Source organism: Melozone crissalis, unplaced genomic scaffold, assembly GCF_028551555.1.
Source record: "Melozone crissalis strain CALT ecotype California unplaced genomic scaffold, PUWL_Pcris_2 ptg000007l_1, whole genome shotgun sequence".
Taxonomy (NCBI): Eukaryota; Metazoa; Chordata; class Aves; order Passeriformes; family Passerellidae; genus Melozone; species Melozone crissalis.
In genome coordinates, this window is record NW_026535785.1 from 3,465,598 (window position 1) to 3,490,128 (window position 24,531).

A 24,531-nucleotide genomic window follows, 5' to 3' on the forward strand; every position below is an offset into this window, starting at 1 on the left:
GGTGCGCGCCCTGCGAGCTGCGCCCATAAAAGCCGGCCGGGAAGGCTGGCTGTGTGTGACACCGGGCTGCGACACCCGGCACACCTCCATGGGCACCTGAAGAGCAGGTTGGGGTTATTCCTCCGCCCTCAGAAGGATTGCTGCGGGAGGAGCGTCGGCGGGGAGATAGGGAAGGTGTTTGGTCAGGGATAGGTTATATGCGCGGCGGAGCCTGTTTGTAAACTTCCAGGCTGGGATGGTTCTCCTTAGGAAATGCTCCAGTCAGCACAACGCTGAGATTTAGAAGTGTTTACATGATGGATGTATGATGTAGGGATCTCTAATGATGATTTACCAAACCCACAGTGTTTCATTTGTGCTTTCGTGGTGAAGCCAAACACTTCGGTGGACTTTGGTGGTTGGACTTTGATGTCCAGAACTGGACTTCAATAATCCCTGTGGGTCCCTTCCAGCTCTCTATCCTCTGGTTCTGTGATTCTAGGATTGATAAAGTGCACAGGTTGCATCATTCCCAAAGATTTATGGCTGCCTGTCAGGGAGCATCACGCTCTGGTTTGCCCCAGGAGAGCGACATCCTCCCCCAGGCCCTGTGACTGCAGGATCCACTTACCCTTAAACTGCCCCTGAGGTGTAACCTGAGAGAATCAGATCCTCCTTTGACAGTAAAAACTGCACTGAGGGAATAAAAGTCATTCCCAGCCAGAGAAAAACACATGTGCACTTTTCTGCAGGAGAAGAGTTTCCTCCAAGGACTATGTCCAGAAAATTGCACATTTATTTTGCTCTGGACCACGATGAGGCCAAGCCTTTGGACCTCTGTGACAGCCTGTGGTGCCAAAACCCCTCACCAAAATGCTGCTTTTCATGAAGCATCTGTGTCCTGTTTGCATCCCCCAGATGCAGGAAAAACTGGGGAGTCCCTGGAATACTCCACACAGCTACAGAGAGCACCCACCGAGGTGCTGTGGAGGGAAGGAGGGGTTTCTACCCAGCCTGGGAGGCAAACACAGCGATTGGGAAACCCTGCAAGGAGCCGGGACCTTGTAAAGCCCAGCTGGGGCTTCCCGGCTGCCGGAATTGAGCAATTCTTTCGCAAGGATCCGAGCGGGATGCGTCAGGCAGAGGGAGGGAGCTGCTGCATCACCCAACAGCGCTCCTTCCCGTGGGAAAGGAGCCAGCCGTGATGCTGGGCTCTGATTTTCGGGAATCTCACATCCAGGCCCTGCCCAGGGCTTAGGTGAGGTGCTTAGAGCAGATACAGAGGGATTTGGACTTTATCATTTGGGAATCAGGAGGTGAAACCTCTCTGAGCTCGTTTGTGCTCTTGAACTGGTTTCCCCCTCCTGGTGCAGCTCTTCCCAGGAGCTGGAGCACGTCCAGCTGGCTCTGGCAGCTCCTGACAGGGCACAGCAGCACTGCCTGCCAGGGAATCCCTCCCCCTGCCCACCTCAGCCTGTTTGTGGTCTCCACAATCTTAACATCACTCCAAATCCTTGTGTTCCTGCCAGGAAAGTGGTAGAAAATACCTTCCCCCTTTCTAGGCAGGTAGGAAGAAAATTTCCCTTTAGTTTTGCTTTTCTCACCCCAAATCCTCACCCATCATCCCTGAAGCTGCTGCCCAGGAGGAGCATCCTGGGGCTGTGCTGTGCCCTGCATGGACCTCATTAGCCACCGTGGCTAATTAAACAACAGGCTGATCCTTTCCTTATTTAGCATCATCCCCTTGGCACAGCCCTGCTGCTTGTAGGGACACATGGAGCTGCAAGAGCAAAATCCAAAATCTGCACCATGGCCACACCCTAGGTTAGGGAGGGGGAACAATGCCTTGAGTGGGACTGACAGAAATTCCAAGACAAAAAGGACATAGAAAAGGAGAAAAACATGTTGATGAGTATAATAATAATAATAATAGTAATAATAATGCACCATAACAATCACAGCAGGCTGTTTTATTATCCAGCAAACTGGGGAGGTTTGGGCTCAGGACCACGTCCCTCTCTCTCTCATCTTTGCGTTCCCTCAGTTCTGTTATGGGAAATTGTATTTGATGAGATGGAATAAATGCAGGAAAATAATGTTGCTGTTTGCCCCTCACTCTGAGAAATTGCTGAACAGACTCAAGTTTCATTTTCTTGCTGCTGTTGATTTCTGCATGTTAGGAAATCTAATGCAAAATTAATGTATTCTGCTATCCCATGGCTCAGAAAATGCTGGGAATAGACTGAATCTATTCAGAGGACTATAATGTTAAGAAAACAAAACTAATACAAGTTGTATTTCTTCACTCTATCATTTGCACACTCTAAAAACATATCACAGTCCAATTGCAGTGCCCTTACAGTATTTCCTATTTAATTGGATAATAAAGCTCCAGTTCTAAGGGGATTATTTGGAAAGCATTTTTTTTTTTGTCTTTTAAGTAGAAAATATCTGTTATGAAAACACACAGAGCAAAGGAGCCATTCTCTGAGACTCCCTGAGTCCAAAATTATGATGCTGTGAGCTCAAACCTCACAGCTCCTTCACCTGCTCCCCTGCCAGAACCAGGACTTGTTGCACTTTTGTTCCTCTTGTGCCACCTTGAGGGAAAAAATCTCTTCTGCATGGGTAGAATGGAGTTTGCTGCCACCCAAAAATCCAAGCACTTCACTTCTGGGTTGGGATTTTCCTGGGCAGAACTTCTGCTGCTCCTGTTTTTTAAAGCAAAGAACATCTTGTCCCATCAAGGTTGAGTAAAATCCAAAATCCATAATAATCCCAAATCCATAGGTCTGTCCCCAGGTGTGTAATGGGCAAGGAAGAGGGAATTTAATGGAAGCTTTTGGTTTCTTTTTGCACAGTTTCCATTGCTTAAACTGGGAGTCTCACCTGGTGGGGGACTCAGGATGAGTGGAACAATCCCCACCATCTACAGCTCTGTCTGGGAAACTCTAAAAATATTTTTTTTTTAGCCAGAAAAAGTTGGGCTTTTTTGGTTTGTTTTTGTTTTTTACTTTTGTATTTGTTTGTTTTTGTTGGTGGTTTTCTTTGTTTGTTTTGGGTTTGGTGTTTTAGTTGATTATTTTTGTTTTGATTGTTTGCTTTGTTTTTGTTTGGTTTTGTTTTTGTTTTTTGGTTTGGTGGTTTTTTTTTTTTAATTTACCTTTAAAGGATCCTAGATGATGCAGTAAATCCTTTTGCCATAGAGACACAATGAATGCTCACCCAACCCCACCTCCAGAGGGAAATACAGCCTGTGCAGCCAGGGTGAGGTGGGAGAAGAAAACAACCCCTGTATGAGCCAATCCCTGCTGTGTCACGGGCAAAGAGAATCCTCCAGCCTCCAAAAACTCTTTTATGGGTTGTCCAAACCTCAGAGGCTTCTTCACTGCTCAGCAAACTATGGAAAACTTCCTGAAGGTGACCAAGACAGTCCAATACCACAGAGTGGTACATCAGAGTTTATTTTATATTATTTTAGTGGTAGGAGTAGACTCCTTGAAGATCTATTTTGTTATTCCTTCTGTTGATCCTGTTGTTGGTTCCTGGGATGCCCTGGCAGCACTTCAGTGTCACTCCAGACACTGCCTCAGGTCATGCTGTGCTTTTTCCACAAAGATCACTGCCAAATTACAGCAGCAGAAACCGTTTTTGCTTGCATTGGTGTGGAAATGAGCTGAAATGAAACCATGATATTGTGGTGTTCACCAAACAAATCATTCTCCTGAAAGCTGAGGTTCGTGGTTGCTGTCACAATTCCCAGCAGGAGACAGGAGTTAGGTGAACACCCTTTGTGACCTCCTCATCCAAATGGGGAGGTCCAGGTGATCCCAAGGACCACGAGAGGTCCAAGGGATCTCAAGGATCGCAGGGACCATGAGAGGTCCAATGATCCTAAGGAGCACGAGAGGTCTGGGTGATCCCAAGAGATCCTAAGGACCACGAGAGGTCCAAGTGATCCCAAAGACTACAAGAGGTCCAAGTGATCCCAAGTAAGCTCAAGGACCACAAGAGGCCCAAGGACCACAAGAGGTCCAAGTGATCCCAAGGACCATGAGAGATCCAAGTGATCTCAAGAATTCCAAGAACCACGAGAGACCCAAGTGATCCCAAGGATCCCAAAGACCATGAGAGGTCCAAGAGATCCCAAGAATTCCAAGGACCACGAGAGGTCCAAGTGATCCTAAGGACCAAGAGCAGTCTAAATGATCCCAAGGATCCCAAGGACCATGATAGGTCCAATGATCCCAAGGACCACAAGAGGTCCAAGTATCCCAAAGACCACAAGAGGTCCAAGTGATCCCAAGGATCCCAAAGACCATGAGAGGTCCAAGTGATCCCAAGGATCCCAAAGACCACAAGAGGTCCAAGAGATCCCAAGGATCCCAAAGACCACAAGAGGTCCAAGAGATCCCAAGGACACCTTCCCTGGCACAGTGAGGAGCTTCCCTGCCACCTGGATCTGCCTGGGCTCACCTGAACCCCCCCAGCCCTTCCCAAATGCCAGCCCTGCTGCTGTCCCCCCGTGGCTCAGCTGCAGGCAGCTCCTGTCCCTGCTGTCCCTGCAGGCAGCTCGTGTCCCTGCTGTGCTGCCAGGGCAGAGCAGGAGCCCTCCTGTCCCTGCTGAGGAGCAGGTAGAGCAGGATCCTGGGTGGGGCAGGTGGGTGGTGGAGGCTGGGATCGGCCCAACCCCTGTGCTGTGCCAGCTCTGTCCTGCAGTGGGCACAGCCCAGCCCTGACCTTCACCTTGCTCGGTTTCTCCACCCTCTGAGGCTCCTGCCAAGCTGCCTGGGCAGTGCTGGTGCAGCCCAAAGCACCTGAGCTGGCAGCCCCAGCACTGCCCCAGTGCAAAGGGTCACTTCTGCTGGGGCATCACTGTCCACCTGCTCCTCTGAGGGCAGTGAAAATGCCAAAACTGAGTGTCTGACCCAAAACAGGGGCCCCTCTGAAAGCTGACAGAAGTGGTGGATGTGTTTTGGAGTCTATCACCTTCCTCCCAGTGGACAAAATGACTTTTGTCTCCCTGTGCTTGTGTTATGTTCTCCCAACAACTAAAATTGAGAAATTTTCTCCATTTTTTTCCCCCTAATCCAAAGCTGCAAGTACATCAAGAAGACACAACAGAAACTCAGCAGGGTTGAAAAATAGACTGGTCACTTTTTATTGAGCACCAAAGCAGAACCTGAACAGCACAAACCAGGGAGGGGCTCCTGGGGCTGCCCAGATCCTCGGGGATGTGGGAGCTGTGGGCAGTGCAGCACTCAGTGGCACACAGGAAGGTTATCATAGCACCAAACACGCTGCAGAGTGGTCATGAAAAGGTTAAAAACATCCTACACCAGGCATTTCCTACTGTGCTGCACCAGGCTGCTGATGGAGCATCTGTTTCTGGAGAGCAGAGCAGCTGAGGACAGCTCACCTGCTCTGTGTTTTCATTTCAGTGTCTGAGTTTCACATTTCAGTGTCTCACTGCTGAAAACATTGTCAAGTCCCTTCTGTGGCTTTTGTTTCTGAGTTTGACAATTAATAACTTGAATTAACCTGGAAAAATCCCCCTGAGCATTATAGCACCACTATAGAAGGGTGATGGCTGTGAAACACCCAGTAAACAGAAATTCATCATCAAATTATTAAATTGTCAATTTTCTTTTTTTTTTTTAAATTTAATTTCTTTTGCAAGCAGAACACACCTGTACTGTCCCACCCAGGTGGTCAGGTATGTGCTTCTGCAGCTACAAAGAAAACAGACACTGAAGTGAATGTGTCCCCTCAAATTAAGCATATTTTGGGCTGCTTTGAGAGATTAGGCTGAGATTTGAAGTTTTAATCTTTCAAATTTGTGAGTGCACACCACCAATTTTTCAACTAACTCCTCAGAAGGTTTTAGGAATTTTTTAGCTTAAAATTGAACATTTTGGCATTTACCCTTTGGGGCCAGCAGTGATCACTGGAGGGCTTTGCTCATTTAATCAGAATTTGATTTTTTTTTGCCTGCAGGAAGTAATGCTGAACAAAATCAATCCATTTCACTGGGCAGCACTGAGGAGCGAGGCTGCAGTAGGATAAGTGACAAGTTTCTGGTCTGAACACAGATTGGAATGATAAAATAGGGATTGGAGCCTGGACAACCTGATCTAGTGGAAGGTGATGAGCTTCAAATTCCCTTCCAAAACCATTCCAAAATTCTCTGGTTCTGTGGCCCCTGTGTCCAAGCAGGAATTAAGATCTCACTGCAGGAAGCTGTATAGGATAAAATTCTAGAAACAGCTCTGCCCAAACATGGTGCTGCATTTAATGTCTTGCACATTGAAAAAGAGTGAGTACAACAAATGGAGATATTTAGGGAAATGTGGAGCCCTTCAGCTGTTCTTTGCTCTGTAAAGCACCCAGGAGTGTGTTTAGAATAGGAAACAGAGGAGCAGTTTGGCACCTTCCATCTCTCCAGCTGCAAATGTCATGTGCAAAGCATCAAGAGTTTTATAGGTGTCTTGGATTTGGCTTAAACTATTTAGTGAGGGGAAAAAAACAATCCTGTATTTTGTGAGTGGAAGCAGGGGCTTGCATTTGTGAATTGGGTATTTATATGCAGTGCTACTACTGTGCAAATGAAAATGTTAATTTCATGCAGGCAGATGGGGACATGGACTAAACCATGGAGCAAATGTGGCTTTTCTGCCAGACAATTCTGGCTGGTTTGTCACAATAAATGCAACTGTCCCTTCAGGACTGCCACAGGAAAGGAAAAACCTTAACAGAAAATGTGTTTTCCATTGTATAATGGTAAACAGCTAAAAGAAGCTGTGAAGCCCAAATACAAATATCCAGACTTTAAGGATTTAGGAAAGTCAACATAAAAGGTACAGGACTCCTGAGGAGCAGGGGCTCATCTGCCAGACAATCCTTTTCAGCACACATATTTATCCTGGATTTGATTTTCTAACACATTTAACCAATTATCCAGACTTCAGGCCTCTTGCTGAGGTTTTGCAGGTACAAACCCCCAGATTTTGTGAGTATTAACTGTGCTGGCTAAAAACAGCACATTACAAAACCTGGCATGCATTTGTGTGTCAGCCTGGATACTGTAGGAAGGAACCCGTTCCATTATTAACTCTCAATCTGCAGCTCACCAGACTGAGAAGAGGAAAGTAACCTAAAATCATTTATAAAGCTGCTTTTGCTCCTAGCCTAAACTTCCTCAAATTCTTAAAACTTCAGGTTTAGCCATTTAGAGTGGGTGTCAAGCCTGGTTTTTATCTGGGTATAAATAGAAGAAACTTGCAGATTTCTTTGAATTTTAAGCTGATGAAAAGGCTTCTTTAAAGGGGTTGTTCCAGACAGGCAGGCGCTGGATTTGATCCAGAGAACCTCTTTAGTCTCACCTATTTTAAAGCAACTTAGAGATGATATTTAGGTAGAATTCTGACGTCACTGGGTTGTGTTCACAGGCCTGAAATCTGAATTGGTCACACAACAAGCACACGAAGGGCTGGCTCTGTGTCAGCAGCCTGATCATGGCACTGTGGCTTACAGGGATCCCTTGGAGGTGTTTGCATTTCATTTGTAGAAGGGCAGCTGATAAGCAGTGTGGTTTCCTTCAGGGGATCACATTTCTCCCCTTCCTGGTGGGGTTAAAACCTGGACTTTTCTTTGGATAATGAATTTTTCTGTCAGTGATGGACAGGGACCAGGGGGTGCTGGAGATGTGGAGATCTGGGACCAGAAAGCTGCTGGGTAAAGCATTCCTTGACAGAGGGGTCCAGCTGGGTGAAAACCAAACAACAAAAGAAAAAAAAAAAGAGGAAGAGGAGTTAAAATATTTATCTTTCCTAGGATGTTTGCACAGAACTTGTCCTTAAGTAGCTGAGCAATCTTAACAGCCAGCCTGACGTAGGTACAACACTGAACTGCTTTGTTTTCACAACTCCCAGCTAAACCCAAGTTAATCTTAAAGTGAAGCTGAAAGTGTAGAGAAAACCATCTCGGGACAGAACTTTTGGTGTAATAAATATTTTCATTCTTGCCTGATGCAAGGCTGATAAAACAGACAGAGCTTTTGCTGTTGGCTCTGACAGATCAATGTGCCTTTTCTCACATCAGTGGTGCCACTGCTCAGCACAAGTGTTCACACACAGAAAATTATCCACAAAACCCCCCCATGTGCTGAAGGATTTGCAAGACTGACCCTTTCTGCAGTCAGATTAAACAGAATAAATAGCTTTTTAATTTGTCTGGCAGGCCCAGTTACACCTGTGCTAGAAGAAGCCCCTAAACACAAAAGTTTAAAGTCTTAAGGAACACCAATTATTTTTCATCCTCTAAATGCCCACAAGGCAAAGGTTCTGCCAAGAAATCAGGTGTGTCTGATGGAATGAGAGTGTTTCATGCACCTGCACAGGGTTTAAGGTGCTGTCCTTACTCCAGCATTTTGCTCAGAGGAAATACCACTCTCAGAAAATGTTTCTGTGAATGATTGCATTCCAAGCACCAGCTATTTCCACCCAGCTTTCCCTTTATTCACAGGGCACTTACCCAGGCACACCTTCAATTAGCCCAAATGCTTCTGCTGGTTTTTCACATAGCCAACCAAATTGTTGGAGTTGCTCCCTGTAAAACAAACATCAGCAAAGTCAGGTTTTGGGTTGGGCTGTGGAAAATGGCTTCTCGAGGTTCCCTCAGCAGTGCAGGTTTATTTTATCATTATTTAACAGATAGCTGGGCTAGCCCACACTAGAAGAAAGGAAAAGAAATCCTCTCCTGGTTTAATCAGCCAAAGTGGCCAAATTTGGCTGTTTGGAAATCTTATGTCAAAGCTGCTGTCTAGTTGTACCTGAATGTCACTTCCAATCAGATCCAGATCCAAGAAGGAGGAACCAGGAGCTTTGGAACTGTGAGGAAAGATGTGGGAGATGCTCTTGCTTTCTCTGAGCCCCAGATTTGTGAGAGGGACCTGACACCTCTAGGGGAATTCACTGGGCTCCACCATCCCTTATCTCTTACCACAGCCCAAGACCCTGCTTTTGACAGAGCCCTGTGTTCAGCTGCAGCAGAGAGGAGTCTTGGACCAAGAACAAAGCTCCAAAAATATGCTTAAAAATAAAAAAAAAAGATTATTGGACTGGGTGGTTCCCCTGGCAGTTTAACTCATTCTGTCACAGCTGAAAATTCTGGTTCTCAAGAGTCCACAGTCAGGACATTGTAGATCTTAAAATAACATCTGACCGAGGCATAGAGAGTTGAAGATAAAGAATATTTTTTTTTCTATGTACAAACCTTCATTTCATAAGGAGCAAATTCCTTGTAAGCATTGCAAGAATGATAAAGCTTAAAATAACAACAACAACAACAACAACAACCACTTCATGCCAGCAGCTTACCAATATATTCCTTGTAATACTTATGCCTCAGGTTGTGTCCATCTGGAAAAGAAGGTTCATGGTGAGAACATACCGAGTCACGCTTCATTTTTTGTGTTAAACTCTGACCTGCTGTGTACAGCACAGAGAAATTAGAGATAGGGAAATAATAGCCTCACAATGAGGGACATAAAAGTCCTCTGTGGCTGAAGTAATTTGGGTTGCTATAAACCTCTTATAAACTGCTGAGATTACTGAGCTCTGTGGACACAACTCATTTGCCATAAGAGTGGGAATTGCCACTAGCATTTTATAACCTTTTCAATAGCTACAAGTCAAGGATTCAGAGGCTTTCCTAAATGAAATAAAATTTGGGTAACTTTTCAGACCATCTTTTAGCATTTTACATAATTCAAGTTCCAGGAGGTTGTTCTGTTTGCCATTTATATAATTATTTAAGCCCTTAGAAATACTTCATGTCTAAGATCCCCACAGTTCTACATTACATTGGTTACTGTGGATGTTATTAAAGAAAAGGTTATAAAAGAGATGATGGAAAAACTCTTAATCTGTTTTGGAAGCAGCTGAGAGACCTGGTTTGATGCTTCTCCTGTTTTTTATAGTGACCAAATGGCAAAACTGATGTCTCATGTCTCAGCACTGAGGTGATTTTAGCCCAGTGCCAATGTACATATCCTACAATTCACATGCTATGAGCTTTCATGGAAAATATTTTGGCATGCATGAAATTCTTTTTTGGGCAAATGTATCAGCAGAATGAAGGCAACGAAGTTTTGGATGCAGAAAGCAAAGTCAGAAGATAAATGTGGAATTTAAAACTCAGATTTCTCATTGAAGCATGCAATAACTTATAAATATTTCTAATTTTTGTGCTGTGTAGTAACAGCACAGGCAGACACAGCCCCAGAGGACACTGGCACGAGTGTCCTGGTGTCCTGGTCCTTTCCTTTCTGCTTCTGCCCTGCAAACATCAGCATGCATGAGAAGTTTTTTCCATTCAAGAGAGAAGGGAAATGTGGCAAATGGATTTGTAGAGAATTCTCAAAGCCTGACAGAAAGCTCACACCGTGTGCATCTGTATGCAAACCTTGAGACAAGAAATGCTGACTTAGAAACGCCATGGAACAGGACAAACATTGCTGAGAGAGAAATGGAGCTGGAAACGAGTTTCAAAAGGTGGCATTGCAAATAAGACTGGATACTTTGGAGAAACAGAACTGTGAAAGATGCATTGTAGTGGGAGCCATGAGGGGTAATTTTAGATTATTGGCTTTAAGGCATCTGCAGCATAGTGTGGCTAAAGCTGATAGGCCAAGAAATGCTCAAAATGCATTGTAATTAAGAAATAGTTGGCTTCTGATTGTGATGGCATGAATTATAAAATTTATATTATTTATTATTTATTATTTATACATTATAAAAGTTTTTAAAACGTGCTTCAGCTGCCCCATCTGTGAGTCAGAAACGGCCTCATCCCACAGGGGGAGGTTTCCTGCTACCCCATCTGTGAGTGAGAAAAGGGCTCCATCCCACAGGGGGAGGTTTCCTGGCCTGACCCACCTGGGTTTCCCCGGAGCTTGATGCACTGGCCCCTGTTGGGGATGCCCTCGGCCGTGTTGCCCGGGTTGATGATGTGGCACTCGTAGCCTGTGGGGCAGTGCAGGGGCTCGTCCCCGTCCTCTGTGGTGCTGCAGGCCTCAGCTGCAAGAGAATCCTCAGATGCTGTGACAGCCACGGGGACCCCAACACAGCCACCACCCCTCCTCAGGCTCCTTGCCATGGGGGCTGGCCCCTCCTGGCATGGCTCAGCCCCATTCCCTGCACAAACTCTCCCCACAGCCTGTGTGCCAGCTCTGGGGTGGGCACCATCCACATAGGACACCCATACCATAGGGTTTTAGTTTGTATGTTTTTCATGTATTTGTGGTCCTGCAATTCTTTGGTGTGTTGCCTTAAGTTCAACTTCTGTATCTTTCAGATTCTGTACTTCATCGGTGTGTGACTCTGAGCTTCATGTAAAGTGTTAGCAAGTTCTCCTCACAGTTTGATCAGACAAAACAATCCTTTTCCAGACCAAGGACACCATTGCAGCTTCAGGCCCAAAAAGCATAAAAAACAGCTAACTGAGAAGAGCAAACTGGGAGGATGCGACTTCATAACCTGAAGCTGTAATTTGGACAATTAACCCCAATATGTAAATGGACCAAAATTTATAAAAGTGTGAAAACTCGTGGCCTGGGGTCCATCTTGGGTCCATCTTGGGTGTAGCCATGGCCAGGCTCTTGTGCTGCCCAAGGTGTATCCTTTGAAGGCCTTTTCATAAATCCCTACTTTATTCCTTGAAGTCTGTCCAGCCTCTGTTCCAGGCCAGCCTCTTTAGGCACCAAGTGTAGAACTCTGAACTCCACACACAGTGTGAGCTGCAGCTTTCCCATTTTGGGCAGACACAACAATTCCTCTCCAGGCCTGGCAATCAAGGACCCCTCACTGCCTCAGGCCCTGAGAGACAGGAACAAAAGTGAGCTGGGGCAGCAAACTGGGGGTAAATGACTTCATTACCTGAAACTGGAATTGGAAGATTAACCCCTAACAGGCAAATGGACCAAACTTATAAAAGTGTGCAAACTCATGACCCATTGTCCATCTTTGGGTGTAGCCCCTGGGGGCCTTCATCTGCCCTAAATGTACCTGAAAGCCCTTCAACAAATATAAACAAACTGCTTTTTATCCTTCTAATTTTGTCTGAACTCTGTTTTTTGGTAGCCCAAAGGCATCATCAGTGCCCACCATGCAGGATGATCCTCCCATGGGACTGCTCTCCCCAGGCAGGGATAAATGTGTCCCACCAGGCAGGGACAAGCGTGTCCCACCAGGCAGGGACAAGTGTGTCCCACCAGGCAGGGATAAGTGTGTCCCACCAGGCAGGGATAAGTGTGTCCCACCAGGCAGGGACAAGCGTGTCCCACCAGGCAGGGACAAGTGTGTCCCACCAGGCAGGGATAAGTGTGTCCCACCAGGCAGGGACAAGTGTGTCCCACCAGGCAGGGATAAGTGTGTCCCACCAGGCAGGGACAAGCATGTCCCACCAGGCAGGGACAAGTGTGTCCCACCAGGCAGGGATAAGTGTGTCCCACCAGCTCTGGGCTGGGTGAGGGGTTGGAACATGAGCAGGAAGCTGGCATTGTGCTGCTCTGCTCTCTGCTCCACACCCACAGGCCTGCTGCTGAATCCAAACCTCAGCAGTGACTCACTGTGGGGTCAGGCAGTGCCACCCCTGTGCCAAACAGAGGTTTCACCACTCTGACCTGGGACAGGCAGCAAGTGCAGCTCAGAATGGGAAGGCAAAGCAGGATCTGGGCAGTATCTGTGGCCATTACATGTACAGACTCTGCAGGGCCACTCCTCTCTCTGATTTTTAATTTCAAGTACTCTGCTGTAATTCTCATGCCATGACTGATGGTTCTTGCTTCCCTAATTACTCCCTCAAGCTGAGATGAAGGGGTTCAGATAAGAACAAATAATATAAGCATGACAAGGATGGATGAGGAGGAACCTATTTTATCTTGTTTCTAGCTGTGCAGCTCCAATGAGCTGGAGGCAGAATTTTCTCTTCAAGAACTTGGAGTTTCCATAATAGATGAGAGTTGAGGCTTAGTGAGTCTAAAACCATCTGTGTAAGACCAAAGAGGGGAATTTATTGGCTCTACCTGGATCTGACTAAAGCTGATCAAAAGCTGGGTTAACTTTTCCATGAAAAATCCCAAAACTTCAGGTGTCCATAAATCTAGGAATGCCTCACAGAAGAAAACTTCTCTTCCAACCTCCCCATTCCTTCCTTATTTTAGTTTTAGGTATTAAAAAAATTAATTAAAACCCTTTTCCTATGGAATGAACCGGTAAGGCTCAATCTCATTGTCAGTCTCCAAATTTAGATGCCCCAGTTGGCACAGCTCTGCAGCAGTTTGCCAGGGCTCCTGTCCAAGTCACCTTCAGATCCAAGAGCCACAGCCCCAGCCCAAGGCATCTGGGTGAGGAGGCCACTCTGGATTAAAGGATCTCCCATTCCAAATCCACCCACACTCTATCAGGAAGCTGGCAGAAAATTATGTGTATGATGACAAAGCCTTTTTCTAAAAGGAAGATATATCTTTCTTTATCTGAAGAATGGGTACAAGCCCAGCACCCTGCAGCATTCCTAGTGCTCTGCTGCATAATCCATATCCATAAAAAGTATTTACTGCAGCAGAAAGCAGCTCCCAGCACCACACAGAGTTATTCCTGTGGAACTCCAGACAAATACCAGCAGCCCAACATCCCAGGCAAGCTCTGTGTAAGAGGGATTCATTCTCCAGGGCCTTTGTGGGATTATGGATATTGTAGAGAAGATAGAGAAATGTCCTGTACCTTGTAAGACTTCCTCTGGGCCATCCAAAAGCCACCCATTGCCTCCCAGCCAGCGGGGCTTGGGCTGAACCAGCCAGTCCAGGACTGCAGAGACAGAAACAAGAGACCACAGTGTCAAGATGTAGCAGCCACAGGACACAGAGTTATGGAAAAGTCATGGATTTCCTCTAAGGGCCTGTGAGGAGGCTGCCTGATGGATTCATCTGATTTGGAGTTATATTTGACCAAGTAGAAATTTTGCCACGCCAGTTTGCCTTGGATACTTCTAGGCATTGAGCATGAAAAATGCCATCCCAGGAAAACAAATGGCCTTGAGTGACTTCTACAATTCACCCAAGTAGAAATTTTGCCACACCATTTGCCTGTCCTTGGAAATGAACTGCCCTTGAGTGACTTCTACTATTCATCCAAGAGGAAATTTTCCCACACCAGCTTGCCTTGGACACTTCCAGGCATGGAGCATGGAAAATGCCATCCTGGGAAAAGAACTACCCTTGAGTGACATCTACAATTCATCCAAGCAGAAATTTTGCCACACCAGGTTGCCTTGGTGTGGCATCCCTACTTCCAGGCATGGAGCATGGAAAATGCCATCCTGGGAAAGAATTGCCCTTGAGTGACTTCTACAATTGGACCAAGGAGAAATTTTACCACACCAGTTTGCCTGTCCTTGGAAAAGAACTGGCCTTGAGTGACTTCTACAATTCACTCAAGTGGAAATTTTGCCACACCAGTTTGCCTTGGACACTTCCAGGCATGGAGCATGGAAGATGCCATCCTGGGAAAGAATTGCCCTTGAGTGACTTCTACAATTGGACCAAGGAGAAATTTTACCACACCAGTTTGCCTGTCCTTGGAAAAGAACTGGCCTTGAGTGACTTCTACAATTCACTCAAGTGGAAATTTTGCCACACCAGTTTGCCTTGGACACTTCCAGGCATGGAGCATGGAAGATGCCATCCTGGGAAAAGAACTGCCCTTGAGTGACTTCTACAATTGGACCAAGGAGAAATTTTGCCACACCAGCTTGCCTTGGACACTTCCAGGATGGAGCATAGGAAATGGCATCCCAGGAAAACAACTGCCCTTGAGTGATTTCTACAACTCACCCAAGTGGAAGTTTTCCCACACCAGCTTCCCTTGGATACCTTCTCACTCCTCAACCCCGCAGAAACCCCAAGTGCGGAACACAACCCGCGCTCCAACCTCCCGTGCTGCACCCAACGCACCTGAAGACCATCCCCACCACCACCCCCATCCCCACAAGCTCCCGTCTCTCCCAGCCCCCCCGGGGCTCCCTGTACCTGGCGGGGGCTGCACGGACTCGAGGCAGGCGTAGATGCAGCCGTTGTAGCAGCAGCGCTTGTGGCGCTGGCACTCGGCGTCGGAGCGGCAGCTGGGCACCTCGCAGGCGCGCTCCGGCAGGCTCTGCGGCGGCGGCGGGCACCGGTCGCTCTTCTGCTGCTGCTGGGAGCTGTGAGAATGAAGAGGGTACTCATAATCCTTTGCAAAGAGAAGAAAAGCAAGTCAGGTTCGCTGTAAGGTGAGTTATGGAACATCCTACCGGAGCCTTTCAAGTTTATCCATGGTGGAGCTCTGGGCTGTTAAATCAGAGACCATTTCTAAACCATGGGACATTCTGGTGAGATCTGTGAGTGATGCCAGCTTTGCCCCAAAGAAAATGAGCTCATTTGCAGCAGAAAGAAGCTGAGCTGCTCACTGCTCACTGACAGGATAAGAGAAGTGTAAAGTGCATTAACAGGCCCAGGAACATTTATGAGGCACCATTCAGATATTTTTCACACTGGGGCTGTTGTAGCAAGAAGCCAAATCCCTGCAGCAGAGGTGAATCACCCCAGCCCACTCCTTTCTCACCTGTGGCTCAACCACTCCCTCCCCTCTGGGCTGCAGAAAGGGCTCAGGGCACTCACGTCTCAGATTTATTAACAACCATTTATAAACTCTCATAAAATCAAAATTCTGGATTTGCATTTTTAAAAGAGATCAGCATCAAGCCAGGGGTGTGAAGTGAACACTGCCATGGCCTCAAGAGCAGTAAAGTCAAAAATACACAAAAATGTAAAGATACACTTGGCCAAATCACTGGTGTGTTACAAAATCAGTGATGAGAAACTGGGGTTGTTATTCCAAGAATAAACATGGTGCAACAACCCCCCAGGGGTTTCTAGGAAATTTCACCAGCAGACCATGGAGAATTTGAGGTGAGATTAGCATCCCTCTCTGCATCCTGCTCCATCCTTATTTCTCTAACCCCCAATGACTCCTTTGGAGCATCTGTCCTTTGACAAGAGCCTGTTCCCACATGGATTCTCCCAAAAACTGGTCAAGGAGACGCCATTGCAGAGATGGAGTGTCAGACAGACAGAGAATTCCTGATGTTTTCGCTATTGACAGTCTCCTGCCCCGTTCCCAATATCAATAAACAAATTTCTTCTGCTTTTTCCTCTAAAACCCTTCTGTGACATTGTTTTCCCATTAACTGATAGGCTGTTTAAACCACTAAAAAGGTTTGGAAAAACCCAATTTTGATGATGTTTTCCATGCTGAAGATGCAAGCAAGCTCTTGTATTTGTCCATTCCTCAAAAGCTGCAAACACTCCAAATTTGAAATATTAAAATCTTCATTTTTATATTTTATAAAAATGAAGATTTTCATTTTATATTTATATTCATATTATTTTCTTCATGAAAATCGAAGATATTGAACATACACGTTTCTTGGGTTTGGTTTTTTTGGGTTGCTGGATTTTAAATAGATAAAATTTTCATACCAGCTATAATTTTGGGATATAAGGGAGCAGTGAACAATAAATCTGTGCAGTTCCAAACACAGAACAGGTCTCCTTGCTGGAGGGAGTGCTCATCCTGGAAGGTCACAGTTTACCATTCTATTTGAAAGGTCATCTGCAGACGGAAATGGGACCAAAATAATACTGGCAAATAATGGACACATGAAAAAAACCCACCAAACAATTACTGCAGTTGCTTCACAGATGATTCAGAACCCAAGAAGCCAAAATTGCAATGAACAGCTGGCTCCATGAATGAAATTTCCGTTGGGGAACAATATAACAGTTGTGGCCAAATAACTTTGTACCTCATGACCTCCCTGCCATTTTTCTCTGGTCACCTATTGCTCACAACTCATTGCATTCAAAATAAGAATATTTTACTTATTTTGTTTAATAAACTTCCTTGTTTATGTGTAAACAGGATTCCCTCGTTCCCCAAAATAACCTGGTTAAGGACATCTCCAGGTTTGGGTTATAAGGTTTTTAAAAGCTCTCCCAGCATTCACAGTTTGGCTCTGATTTATTATTTTTGCAGATTTTGACGACAGTCAAAATTTCTTTAAAAACATTTTTCAGTGCAGGAGGTAAATTTCTGTTTCCCAGGGAGACTTATTAAACATTTTAATGACAATATCTGCCTTAGATAGCCAGAAACAAAGTAAGGGGAAAAGTGCAGAGTTCAGCTGAGGAACCCTGGAAGTCAACAAAGATGAGGAAGAACCTGGATGGAATCACTCAGTCTCAGCCATAATTTCAATAGGGATGCAGTCTGCCTCCCAAAAATCCCAGCTCTGTTCTGTTATTTGTGTCTGGAACTGGTCCCTGAGCTTGTGTTAAAGCACAGCTCTGCTAATTCACATTCTGCATGGAGCCCCTTGAGGTGGCACATGAGGTTTATTTCAGCCTCCCACCACCAGCTCTGGCCCTGGCAGGTATTCCCAAACACTGGCCATAAAACAAAAAGAAAATGAAAAAAAAAAACCCCACAGTCAAAGGGAATTTTGAATCCTCCAATATTTCCATTAAAGACCTGGAAAATCACCCATCAGTGATGATCAAAGTGGCAAACATCAGCCTGAAAGCAGCTTGATGTGAAGGACAAGACCAAAGCAATGGCAATAATTTTCTCCTGTTGTCAGCTCCGGATTTGTCATTTTGGATCTGCTCTTTGCAGCTGGAAGAACCCTGCAGAACTGGGGTGGGCTCCAAAAGATGCACAATAATGAGTAAAAGGTTGGAAAGCAGGAAATACAGAAAAAGGTTTGTGTGTGTGTGCAGGTTCCAAAGGGGAGCTGAGGCTGCCCTCCTCACAGGTTACTCTGAGGATTTGGGGGCCAGAACACAAGGAGGGTACCCCAGGGCTGATTTATGACAGCTGGCTGCTGCAGGGTAAATAAATTGCTGGAAGAGCATTACAGCAGCTGTGAGGAATTCTTCATTTCTGGAAGATTTTAGAAGAAGGCTGGGATTTTTCTCCAACACTTGCTGTAGCTGACAGTGGAATGAAATCCAGACTGGCCCAGTTTTTCCCAGCAGACATGATGGGTGTTTTATGATGAACTGAGCCCACTCCCAGGTATCTCCCTCCCTCTGCCCCTTGGGAACAGTCCCTGGAGCGTGGGGGCTGCAGAACACCAGCTGCAAATCACTAAATCTGACAAATGTCCCTCTGTAAAACACATGGATTTGTTTTAAAGCCCAGCTCCTGCATCCCACTGTGGCTGCCAGGTTTTTCTCCTCACTGCCATCCCTCTTTCTCCCTTCTCCAGCCCCACTTGACCCCTCCTTGCCAGCCAACAGCCTTCCTCACCCAGGGTGAATGAAACCCCAGCCAGCTCCTCATCCTCACTCCTCCCTGCCATTCTGCACCCAGCATTTTTCTGGATTCACTCCTCCTGCTGCAGCCTCGGATTTTCTGGGCTCAGACCACACAGAGCTGTGTCCTTTGGGGTCCCACAGGGGTGGGACAGGTCCCACAGCTCCTGTGGCCCGTGTCCCACATGGCTGCACGTCCATGATCACCTCCATCTGTCATCCCTCCATCCAAATGACTCACAAATCAGCTGCTCTGCCCCCAGACTCTGATTTTTCCAACCACAGGGAACACACAGCGTTTGGTAGGAGAGAAAACATCCCTGTGAGAAAGCAGAGGGGCTGCCAGAACCGCAGGAGAGGATGCAGAGCAGACGCTTTCCCCCTTGACAAGGCTCGGAGGAGGAGAAAGAAAAGCATTTTCTGTTTTCCCTGGATCAATGTTTCTGTCAATATGAGCAATTTCTAGCTGAGCTTGCCAGATCAGTAGCACCTGGATTCGGGGCTGCCAGCAAAAACAGCCCTTTGAAGAAGTGCAGGTTGAAAGAAGAGGATATATCCCCAGGGGAGCTGGCTCCTTATCTGAAAATCAACATGTAAATTCCTCTTCTGCTCCTGTCCTATCTCTCTGGGTCATTCACCTCATGGTTCCTATTCAATTTGAGCTTCACTTTGAAATATGGCAGAATATCCAGATACATGCACTTTCCAGTGAGTGATTTTGCAGGAAATGCAGATTTTATATCACCATTTTCCAATTAAAGTGGAACCAGAGGATACCCTGGCCCAAGAGAGGCTATAATGAAATTTTTTTACAAAATCCTGAGGTACCTTTCCAACATCAGCACAATGTTTTCTAAAAAATTTCCAGAAGACAGAATTTCAGTTTCTTCATTGGGGGCAAGGGATGTGTGTCACAATTCTGAGTCAGCAACTGCACAAACCAAATGTTGCCATGCACAAACATCACCCTAAAAGTCATGGGTATAAAAACATCCTTTTGGAATTAACAGCTGCAGAAAACATGGAGGGATCTGCCTGTGACACTGAGGTGCTGTTTATACACATGCAGGAAGATGCAATCAGACCTGAGCATAAGAAAATAAAGTGTTTGGGGCTTGCACCCAAGCAATTCAAGGGGCAGTGCTGGTTTCTAAGGGAACTTGAATGGATCAAGCAAAAATTTCAAATTCAATTTTTTTTTTTTTCAAACAGCAGGACCAAAAACTTAAGCTAGCAAATTATTTTCCTTTTTTTTTCAATTCCAATTTCCTCTGTGACAATTGTTTGGCCCAGACACACCAAGGCAAGACTCAGCATCACTCCCTGCACTTGTTCTGTCCCAGTTCCAGCTCCAGCACTCCAGAGTGAAGGTTCCCAAAGGTTTTCCAGCAGTACCTGTGCTTAGGGCAGCTCTCTCCAGAGCGGGTTTGGGGGTTGTGGCTGTGCCCAGTGCCCTGTGGAGCCTGCAGGCTGCCAGGGGCAGGCACAGATGGTGGCACCCAGGGCGTGGGCAGCAGCTCTGCTTGCCACAGGGATGGATTTCTGGCATCACCACCCTTTATAGGGTGATGGGCACGCTGCTCTGGCACTGCGGGGCTGAGCTCTCTGTGCTCCAGGGATTTACAGAGCCGTGGGCAATACCCCCGTCCCACATTTACCCAAAGTTACCCCAAAAGGCAGCACAGGAGCTGGGCAGGGAACCCTCCCTGCTCCAAGCAATAAATCCCATTATTTTCCCCGCAATAAATCCCATTATTTTCCCCGCACTAAACCTCTCCCCGGAGCTCAGGGTTTGCATCCCCCTTCTCCCCGGTCCCTTTTCCTGCTGTCCCGGGGGTTTTCCAGGGAAAGCGGTGCCGGTGCCATCCCAAAGCTCCCCCAGCTTCCCCCTGCAGCAGCTAGGTGGCAAAAGTCCCGCACAGCCTGGGAAAACTTCACGGATGGCTGCGATACCGAGCCAGCCCGCCGATCCAACACTCCTTTATCCCAAACCCTGCCAGGATAACTCCCCCTTTTCTCGGCCAGCATCCCCCGAGCCCCCCAGCCCCACTCACATCGTATTTCTCCGTCATTTTCAGCAGAGCGCGTTTCCACAGGCTCCTGGCACTGCCCGGCTCCGGCAGCACCACCAGCACACACAGCGCTGCAGCCAGGAGCTTCTTACAGAAAAGAGTTTTTTGTATCTCTGGAAGCAGCCTGGAACTCATTTTTTATTTTTTTTTGTTCCAGGGAGAGATGGAAAAAGGAGCCCCGGAGATGTCGGGGTTTGCAAGGAGGGAAGGAGGAGAGGAGGGAGGGAAAGAGCGCTCCAAGCTTTCCCCTGCGCAGCTTCTGGGAAGGCAAAGGGGAAGGAATTAAAAAAAAAAAAAAAAAAAAAAAAAAAAAAAAAAAAAAAGGCACAAAAAGGAGCCCAGAGGCAGGAGCCGGGAGCTGCTGTTGAACTTGTTGAAGTTAGATCAGGTTCTCGGCTCACATGTTCGCACAAAGCTCACGCTCCCCTCGAGTGATGGACGGGAAGATTACTTGGAAAGATTATTTTTAGACCTTTGTTCCCAACATCTGGCATCCTCCGAGAGCCCCATTGAGAGGCGAGGCGTGGGATCAGATGACAGCTGCCGCAGGGGGAAATGAAGGTCTCGGAGGGGTGGGCTCGGCTGATTTTTTTTTGCAAACAGTTCACCCAAACTTCCCCAGAGCCTGGTGGGCTCTCCCTTTGTCTGCTTCCTGCTGGGGATTTGCATCACGCCTTGACAAAGTGACAACTTCATCTGGAAGGAAACGATCTGACAACATGATAAACATCCAGGGGCTTTCATTAAACCAAGGTGACGTTGGTTTGCTGAAAATTATTTAGGAGGAGGGGAAAAACCATAAGGAAAAAATAAATTGGGGTGTGGAATAGGGAAGGAAGGTGGAAATTACATGAGCACACAGAGAAAGCAAGGAAGGGGACATGAGTCAGGCTGGGCCTGACAATGGGAGGCACGGAAGGAGTGGACGTGGGGTGTTGGACATCTCATGGACATCCAGGGCCTGGAGAGTGGGAATGGGCTGGTGGAGTCAGCTGAAAGTGCCCAGCAATCTGCCTGGGATGGACACAGAGCAGGTGCACAGGAGAGCTGTAAGAACAAGGCAGTCATACACATTGGTGTGTATAAATGTGTTTATCTGCGTGTGTGTAACTGTAGAGACATCAGGAGGGCTCACTGAGCCAAATGTGGGGGTGTTTATTTTATAATTCCCCCTGAATTTCTCCTCCAGCAGCTTTTCCAGCCTCCACCTGAGTGAAGGAAGGAACAGAACCACAAAAGTTGTCAAGACACAGACACTAAGCCCTGTTTGCCTTCACTTTACCCCAGCTGCAGCCCTGCTGAGCAGAGAGGAGCCTTGCTGGATTTATTTTATATCCACTCTAAAATGGCTCTGCAGAGGAGTGTTATACCCTCTGGATACACACACACAAAAAAAATCTTCCAATTACTCTTTATATCTGAAAGCTGTGGAAATTCACTTTGATCCATGCCCAAGTGTCAATAGCTGCACACTGGTGGAAGCCAAAGGATTTCATCTTGAAGCTTGCCAGAATATGATGATGGGAACCTGGAAAAAGAGCAAGGTGTGCCTTAAAAAGCTCAGTAGTTAAGGGAATATATTTGATTTATTTGGAGTTAAGGTTCCTATAGTTTTTCTAGCAGTAATTGTGCTTTGGGCAGTTCTCTCTGTATCTCTCTATTAAAAGGTCCTGTGTAACAAAATCTGCTCAGTTGATGCCAGGGAATTTTGCTGGGAAGTAAAACTAGGGATTATTTTATGGGGAGAAAGGCCCCCAGGCCCCTGTCACTGCTCCAGGTCCTTGTCACCTGCTCCAGGCCCCTGTCACCTGCTCCAGGTCCTTGTCACCTAATCCAGGCCCCTGTCACTGCTCCAGGCCCCTGTCACTGCTCCAGATCCTTGTCACCTAATCCAGGTCCTTGTCACCTACTCCAGGCCCCTGTCACTGCTCCAGGCCCCTGTCACCTGCTCCAGGTCCTTGTCACCTGCTCCAGGTCCTGTCACTGCTCCAGGCCCCTGTCACTGCTCCAGGCCCCTGCCACTGCTCCAGGTCCTGTCACTGCTCCAGGCCCCTGTCACTGCTCCAGGCCCCTGCCACTGCTCCAGGTCCTGTCACCTGCTCCAGGTCCCTGTCACCTGCTCTGCCCCACTTCTCCAGCTCTCCTCTCCCCCAGACCTGCAGCCAGGCATTTAAAACAGAATTTATCCCAGTTTTCCTTCAAACAGGCCATTTTCCCCCGGCTACTCTCTTCATCCAGTGTGTGGGCAGCTCACAGCCAGCCCATGGAAGGGTGACTCCCTCAGGACAGAAGTGTCACCTTGGGATGCTGGCAGAGCTCAGCACCTGCAGGTCACTGTCACCTCCACCCAGATCCCATCCAACACCATCTGAAAGCTGCAATTACTGAAAGGCTCTGACAGCTCCAGTACATCCAGAGAGGAACAAATCACAACCCTGCCACCTCTCCCACCTCTGAGTTGATTTTTTACTGCTCAGAGAGCTTTGTCTGACACCACAGGAGTTTCCAATTCCTTTCACAAACTCTGTTTCAATATTAACACCTGCACCTTGATCTAGCCCATCCAGGAGCTCCCACCCATGTCCTGCTCCTGTGCTCTGAGGTGACAAATGACATGGCTGCTTGCACAGAGTAAACAAGATCTTTCCTTGGAGTATTCCTACTTTATTTATGTCTTTGTGCTGATCTTTCCCTGCTCTGTGCTCTTGCTGAAACCCAAACCACTGTGCAACAACTGCTCACGATAAATCTCCCTAATTTAATTCCATTTTTTGTTGTTTCATATACTTGCAATCTGCACTTGGAGCAACTAATTCCAAAGATTAATAGCTGCTTCAGACACCATTGACTGGCCTTTATTTTTGCAGATACACAGCTTTGACATTTATTTGGGAAAAAACAGGGTCCGTGCTTTGCAGTCCGTGGATTGTGCACTGAAGAAGTGAAAATTCTGCAGGACCAAAACTCAACAGCTGGTCATGGTCTTCACATCAAAATGAAGGTTGATGTTATAACACATCTGGAACTGTAACTCATCCTGCACACAGCTCTTTGATTAATTCTTCTGCTACCCATCTCCATTCCTCCACTGGTTCTGTCTCCAGTCTCTGTTGGAAGCTGGGCAAGGGATTGTATATTTATTTACAAGGTTAAGGAAAACTTCCCTGGCAATATTGAAAAAAGAAATAAGAATAAAAAAAGAAAAAAGAATATTTTCTTCCCCTTTTCTGGATATTCATCTTCTTGGCAGGGCAGTGTTGTCACAGGACAACTCCAGGACATCATTTATCCCATTTATATCCATATTATCCTCTCAATTGGAGCTCAGTGAAACCTAAAACATGACAGACTCAATCCACTCACTTCTGGAGGCATTTTTCATCCACTATAGAGCAGTTCCTGCCCTACCAAGTTCAGTTTTGAATGGCCCATTTAGACAAAAAAGAACAGCCTTGACTTTCTGAAGACTTTCTTGTTTTACACTGGCAGGTTTATGCCTCCACTTTTAGTGTAAAGCATTCTGAGCAGCTTGTGAAAAATTCCAGGCATCAGGCACAAATCCTAACAAACACAACCACTGGCAATAATCAGAAATTTAAAATTTACTGGTAAGCAGGTGTCTGAGCTGTGGAATTCAAATGCCAGGTATTTGATGATGGATGGTGACTTAAGAGGAATTATCACAAGAAAGAAAAAAATAATTGCAAGAAGATGTACCTGAATGAAAAGATGCACATTTTATCAGATTAGGCCAATAAAACCATTTTTGGAACTGGGATTCATGCTGCCTGATTGGGATGACTTAAATAATGGTTTTTAAAAATGTTCTCAGGGAGGTTGTGAGTGAAAGTCATGGGGCAGCCAAGGGAAAAGATCTTTTTCTAGCCAAAAGCAAGGTAGGTCAGCCTAAGTCAAGACTTGCCTTTTCCCAGAGGAAAGATCTGACTTTTAAAGAGAGATCATATCAAAGTGAGAGTTTCCTGAGAGGACAGCACTGCAGCAGGTGACTCATTTCAGCTGGATATTATCCCAGCACCTTCATGCCAGAATTCCTTTTCCAGGGGCTGTTTC

At 46.5% G+C, this 24,531-nt stretch overlaps 1 protein-coding gene across 1 annotated transcript; it reads right to left on the bottom strand.

The window, feature by feature from the left end:
- Nucleotides 1-7,288: 7,288 nt before the first annotated feature.
- WFDC1 (WAP four-disulfide core domain 1) lies at nt 7,289-20,595 on the bottom strand. The gene is made up of 7 exons (XM_054269530.1): nt 20,443-20,595; nt 15,065-15,263; nt 13,761-13,844; nt 10,917-11,057; nt 9,357-9,398; nt 8,512-8,586; nt 7,289-7,742 (listed from the first exon to the last, which is right to left on the bottom strand). The coding sequence occupies exons 1-6, from the start codon at nt 20,593-20,595 to the stop codon at nt 8,528-8,530; spliced, it is 678 nt and encodes a 225-aa protein (XP_054125505.1). The 3' UTR covers nt 7,289-7,742; nt 8,512-8,527.
- Between the last annotated feature and the right edge of the window lie 3,936 nt (nt 20,596-24,531).

Excerpts from the sequence above, each read along its gene's own strand:
- WFDC1 (XM_054269530.1), bottom strand. The coding sequence starts at position 20,595 with ATGAGTTCCAGGCTGCTTCCAGAGATACAAAAAACTCTTTTCTGTAAG. Across the intron at positions 9,399-10,916 it reads CAAGCTCCGGGGAAACCCAG|ATGGACACAACCTGAGGCAT; the intron begins GTGGGTCAGGCC and ends CTTCTTTTCCAG. Across the intron at positions 8,587-9,356 it reads GTATTACAAGGAATATATTG|GGAGCAACTCCAACAATTTG; the intron begins GTAAGCTGCTGG and ends TTTGTTTTACAG.